The sequence below is a fragment of the Ranitomeya variabilis genome, chromosome 5 (genome assembly GCF_051348905.1).
Source record: "Ranitomeya variabilis isolate aRanVar5 chromosome 5, aRanVar5.hap1, whole genome shotgun sequence".
Lineage (NCBI taxonomy): Eukaryota > Metazoa > Chordata > Amphibia > Anura > Dendrobatidae > Ranitomeya > Ranitomeya variabilis.
In genome coordinates, this window is record NC_135236.1 from 440,142,787 (window position 1) to 440,148,965 (window position 6,179).

At 39.5% G+C, this 6,179-nt stretch overlaps 1 protein-coding gene across 14 annotated transcripts in view; it reads left to right on the top strand.

Moving 5' to 3' along the window:
* Window positions 1-5,741, top strand: part of SYT1 (synaptotagmin 1) — a 1,039,255-nt gene extending 1,033,514 nt beyond the window's left edge. For all 14 annotated transcript variants that reach the window (XM_077265350.1, XM_077265357.1, XM_077265356.1 and 11 more), the window contains one exon: window positions 2,884-5,741. In XM_077265350.1, the coding sequence (XP_077121465.1) occupies window positions 2,884-3,090 (207 nt within the window). In that variant the 3' untranslated portion in view covers window positions 3,091-5,741. The remainder of the gene's footprint in view (window positions 1-2,883) is intronic.
* The last annotated feature ends 438 nt before the right edge of the window (window positions 5,742-6,179 follow it).

Below are 6,179 nucleotides of genomic sequence, written 5' to 3' on the forward strand. Positions count from 1 at the left end.
AAGCTCATGATAATGCAAAATTTCACCAGCATTTTAAGTGGAAATGGGCCCCATTACCACTTGGGCCCCTGTGCAGCCGCACAGGCTGCACCAATGATGTGTCCGCCCCTGGATTTGGGAAAGAAAGGGTTTATGTGAAGTTGCTGTGTCACTCATTTTGAAAATTCTAACAAACTGTCTGGGTCACTATCAGTAACATATTGCAGCACCTATGGGTGCCATTTATGGGTAGACAATATTAGGACCATAACCAGGAAAAGCTACAAATTTTTTCAACTACAGTGAGGATAAGGTTGGAAAGCCTTTTTGCGTTCATTGTTTGAAATCCTCTGCAATGACACATGCTTTGTTCACCAGAAATAAGCTCAATTATGCTTGGGATACCATTAATCCTTCACATCACCTGGAGAGGAGAAAAATCTCTGTGAACATGAAAATGAATAAAGCTATCTTAAATGGAACCTGTCAGCAGATTTTGCTGCTTTAAGATGCGGCCACTGCCTTTCAGGGCTTATCTACAGCATTCTGTAATGCTGAAGACAAGCCCCCGATCTGACCTGCAAGTGAAGAAAAATAAGTTAAATTATACTCACGCGGGGGGGTGGTCCGGTCCGATGGGTGTCGCAGGTTCGGGTCCGCTGCCTCCAATCTTCTTGCGACATCGCCCTCCTGCTTCTTCATTGCTCCCCAGAATCACGCTCCTGCGCAGGTGTACTTCTCTGCCCTGTTGAGGGCCGACCAAAGTATTGCAGTGAGCAGGCACTGGGAAAGGTCAGAGAGACCCAGCGCCTGCACACTGCAGTACTTTACTCTGCCCTTAACAGGGCAGAGAAGTATGCCTGCGCTGGAGCGCCAATGCCAGGAAGCGAAGTTGAAGCAGCAGGGCGGCATCGCAAGAAGATGGGAGGCACCAGTCCCGGACCTGCGACACCCATCAGACTTGACCACCCCCTGGGTAAGTATAATATTACTTATTTTTCTTATCTTTCAGGTTGGACCGGGGGCTTATCTACCGCATTATAGAATGCGGTAGATAAGCCCTGAAAGGCAGTGGCCGCATTTTTTAGCTGCAAAATCTGTTGACAGGTTCCCTTTAACATGAAGCACACCATTGTTTTTTGAGTCACATTCTCTACTTGATTGATGTTTCACATACTTAGCTGCCCGGTTGAAAAACTAAAGTTGAATTAAAGTTTTGGGCATTAAAGATGTCCACCATGCTGATGACATAGCCTAACCGCTTTCTCTTTTCTCCCAACGCTTATGTGTAAATAATGAATCGCCAACGGTCAACCATTTTCATTATATGTAGATATTTCCTTACTTCCAAGACATCCTGTATAGTATTTGTACTCCTCTAATGTAGTATAAAAACTAATAGGTCACCTCAAGTACTATTTCCCAGAAGTAATAATAGTCAAAATTAGTATGTCACAATGCAGGAATAGGAACCACAGTAATAATGGCCACAGTGTATCTGTCACGTAGTGGCAAGGGACTGTGGGCACCTAATTGGTCAATCAAACTGGGGATACCCTTGGCTATCCATGTTCCCCGAATTGTTATGCTCCTATCTTAACCCTTAACTGTTCCCTCCTCCACCCATGGAGGGGTGAGGCTAAAGTATATTGGAAAACACTAACCAGACAGACAGGAGTAAACAGACAGGGATAAAAGAAAACTACAATCATACAAATACATTTACAAATCAACAGAGAGAGAAACAGGGGAGGAATAGGAGCCACAAACCAAATGGTAGAGGATTAGGATCCATATGCAAACCAACTCCACGCAGAAATCGCCTGAAAGAATCTCCAACCACCTACTCCAAACACTGAACTTCTCCTTCAACTCAAAACCAGCTAGTGATAAACTATCACTGGTAACTCCCCAGTGCCAGTGGTGAGCATATATACCAAAGGGGAATGGCCAACACAGAACAGCTGAGACAATATAGGATGGAGAGCTCCAGGACGTCAATCGAACTGATTAACCCTTGCAATGATAGAGCAAGGAAAACATGCACTGTTTAATAGGATGGTATGGCATTTCTAATCCATGCTGGAGTTCGTGTAACCAGACTTCATAATCTTCTGGCGGTATCCCTGTGACAGTATCACTATACAGAACAGACATAATATATAATATGATGTCACAAAATTAGAAATTGAAAGGGTGAGGTCATAGTACATGCATAATAAACATTGTCAAGTTGCAGGAAACAATATGTGCACACAGTGATATCACATAATGCAAGCAGAGCTGTAACAAATCAATAATGAATGCAATGATGTCACATCACAAAGGTAGTAAACATACAATCCTAAAATATTGCAAACAATTATATCACAGGACAGATTTAATCAGTGTTGTCATAGTACAGGGAATAAACAAGTGTTCCTTCTCTAGTTAAGTGGCTGTTGGCTGTTGAACCATCTCAGGCCCTATAGCCTAGGTTCAACTGCAATACTTAAATGGGGCCTGTCATCTGATTCATGCTGCCCAAACCGTTAGTAGAATGAAATATGGCCTGGCTACACAGTGGCAGCCACATATATTTTGCTCTGAAACACTGGAGTTGGAAGATCTGCATCTCTCAAGGTGATTGACAGGTTTTTCCTATGTGTTTACATAGGGAGAGACCTGTCAGTCACCTAAAGAGGCTGTGGAAAAAGACAGCCGAGAGCGGTGCCGGACTAGTCTTCTCTCTCCCGGATCTTCAAGCTATATATTTTCTGAAATGCTGGAGCGTTTAAGAGAAGAATATACCTGATATGAGCAGCGTGAATCATCTGACAGGTTTCCTTTATCCTTTTTGATTCATAATTTTGTTTCCTATTAAAATGCAATTTTATATTTGTTTGTTTGTTTTCTCTTTTCCAGAAAGTGCAAGTTGTTGTTACTGTTTTGGACTATGACAAGATTGGAAAAAATGATGCTATTGGGAAGGTGTTTGTGGGCTACAACAGTACCGGCGCGGAGCTGCGACATTGGTCAGACATGTTGGCCAACCCACGACGACCCATTGCACAATGGCATACTTTACAGCCTGAGGAGGAAGTAGATGTAATGCTTGGCGTCAAAAAATAAAGAGAATCTAATCTGCAGTTGCCCATATAGTGCTCTTTAGCCAGTATATGTAAATACCTCAGTAGTATGGGTCCTTTCATGTCTTTCCATGCATTCCTATTCCAGGTCATTCGTACCTATTCATTTAATTTGCACAAATTTTAATGTCCTTACTTCCCTTGAAAAGAAAACATATTGTGCGCCACACAACTGCCCTCTTACTCTTCTTTTAAGCAATATGATGTGTAGATAGAGCATGAATCAATTTATTACCACACTCTTGTATATAACAGTATGCCGACATTTCTTTCTAGTCTGTGTATTTGTATGTCGTACGCGTTTCTTATTCCGTGTATACTTCGGTGTTTTTAATAAGATGTTCTATTTTAAACAATGTAAATTGACTAAATATAGAAGAGCTGATATTATATTACAGGTTTAACTATTGTATCGTCCGCATTCCAGGAGAAATTCCAACTTCGAAGGCACTAGTAGAGTTGCACTGACATCTTAAAGGACAACTTAAATCTGAGCGCGACCAGATCCATACGATTACGAACTAGGCGTACATTCCATATTTTCTGTGAGCAAATTAGTTCATACGTGTAGATTTCAGTCAGAGGCAACGGCTACGAATAGAGGAGAGGTGTAAATGTCCATAACAAGTCTGGTCACTAGATGCCAAGATATTTCTGTGTATATATTTCTGTGTTTTAAAAAAAAAAAGCTAAAATTGTGGCATTTTTCAATCTGAGTGACGAGGTACTAACAGGGAATACAGAGATTCTATATATGTATATATAGTCTCCGAGACTTCTAATGTCCCATGAGATTTGCTTGTGCAAACAGCACCTTTTGCTCGTCAGACACCGTCCTGTAAATTTTAGCTTTAGATAGAATGTACATCTTGTGGTTTATCTGTACGTCTCCATGCCACATCTCATATACTCTATGTGTGTGTGTACTCGCGTAACCCCGTTTCATGGACAGACCGTGAAGCATACTGAACATTGCTGAAAAGCACTGGGCCGAGTACACCGTCACCTACGTTTCCATAGTTAACAAACAGTATTGTGACCCAATATATATATATATAAAGACTAAACTGATTTAGCCATAATTCTGAATGCACTTCAAGTAAGCCAAAACAGCTAGTGACCTTTTTTATATATATACTATTTGTATAATGAGTTTTAATTTGTCCTTTAAAAATGGTATAAAACAAAGAACAAGTGCTAGCAAACTGGAGCACCCTCTTGTGTATACTAGATGCTCATTTCAGGAGGAGTTTTTAAATGTTTTCAATGTTATTATGTAGTAAATGGCACTATTATGAAGCTATTAGTCATTCCATAAGAGTCTTAAACGACTGCTCTGTGTATCACTGTGACTGCCGTGTGTGCTTAGATGAAACTTAGTTCTCTCAGTGAATAGCAATCAATTAATTCTATAGTGATATTGTACTGATACTGCCATCTCTTTCTACTGCACTGCTGCAGGAGAGCATAGCACAAATAGGTTACTATGGACCAATTTGAACATGGGAGCTATGCTGGATATTGGATACAGAATAGGTAGATCACACAGCATTGTACTGAGCACTGTGCAATATTAGCCGTCAATTATTATCTATATTGAAGCATATCTATAAATATATATATATCAATAAACATCGTACATTATATCCTTTATTTAGGGGAAAAGACTTTGGGCAACAAATTCTTAATGTATTGATCTTTATTTTTATTACACAGATCAGGAATAGGGAATCTTTCTTTTTTATTTTTTTTATTTTATTCTTTATTTTTTACTTGCTTTTGTTTTAAAACCACAGGATCATCGATACAAAACAGGGCATTACACCCCCAATAGTGTAATTATGGGCAAGGCATGCCACTGATGTCCCTGCCAAGATACAACTAGCAGTTATATCAATATGATCATTCTTAACACAGTTTCTCATATGATAGTGATAAGGACTTAAAGATAGAAAATGTTATCAATTAGCGGAAATCTTTTTACTACCAAACCTTAAGAATGGCATTAATAATGTAGGACGGGTTTTTAGGCCCATATACTGTATAATATGAAATAGTAGGGTGATAAATATACTTACAATAATGAAGTTGACCAAAACTCATCATACTATCTCAGCTTATTACTATTATTGTTCTTCTTGGTTATTTTTCCAAACTTTGTGTATATGTCTAATGGATAAGCTCAAAATGCAGGTTCACACTGCCGAAAGTGCATTCCTAATAGATGTTAATGCATCGTACTGAAATGCAAATGTACTTACTGAACCTGCTATTTGACCAGAAAAGGGTAAAAACCATAAACAGCCACATCTACCTTTTGGACAAAGCTGTGTAAGTCTTAGAATCTGATGCTGTAGAAATCCTAGTTGCCTTTGTCTATACTTACTGCCTGCTTGAGTGTTTCTATGTGTGAGTTTCTCTCCTGTATCTCGTAGAAATGTTTGGGTGTTTTCTCTTGCCATATCGCTCGTGACCCGCGGGCTAACAAAGTTTGCTGTGTATACCTTCATTTTTGATGAAGTGGTTCCAATTTAGTTTCACTTTGTGTAGTGATTCCCACAGTAGAGTTTTCAGATCGTTGTTAAAAACCTTGACATATTAAGCAAATATTCAATAAAAATATTTTATTTCCTGTTTCAGTCTTAATTTTCTAATGGCAAGTTATATACTTGGGTCACTACCTAATATACACTAAGAAAAAGATTACTCACATTTCTTGTGAATTTGAAAAATTGAAGTAGTGAGATGAAATGAGAATTCAGTAGTAGAGATAGGCGAATTTATTCGAGTGGAATTGAATTCTATTCAAAGTTTGCAAAAATCCTCAATCTGGAGAATATGGATTTTATATAATTTTCTCTGTGCAAATTCAGCCAAAGGGCGGCTGGATGTGGCCGTCATCTTAGTGAAGAGAAGAGGTTCCTTTGTAGTGCTCTCTGGGGCCTGCTCATGGCTGGAAGCCCCAACCTAGAGTGAACGCCGCATCAAAGATGCATCACAATGAAGCTGTGGAAGGCAAAGAGCAGCAGAGGTGGCCGGAAAGGAGAGCAGTGAGGTGAGTATGAGCTTTTA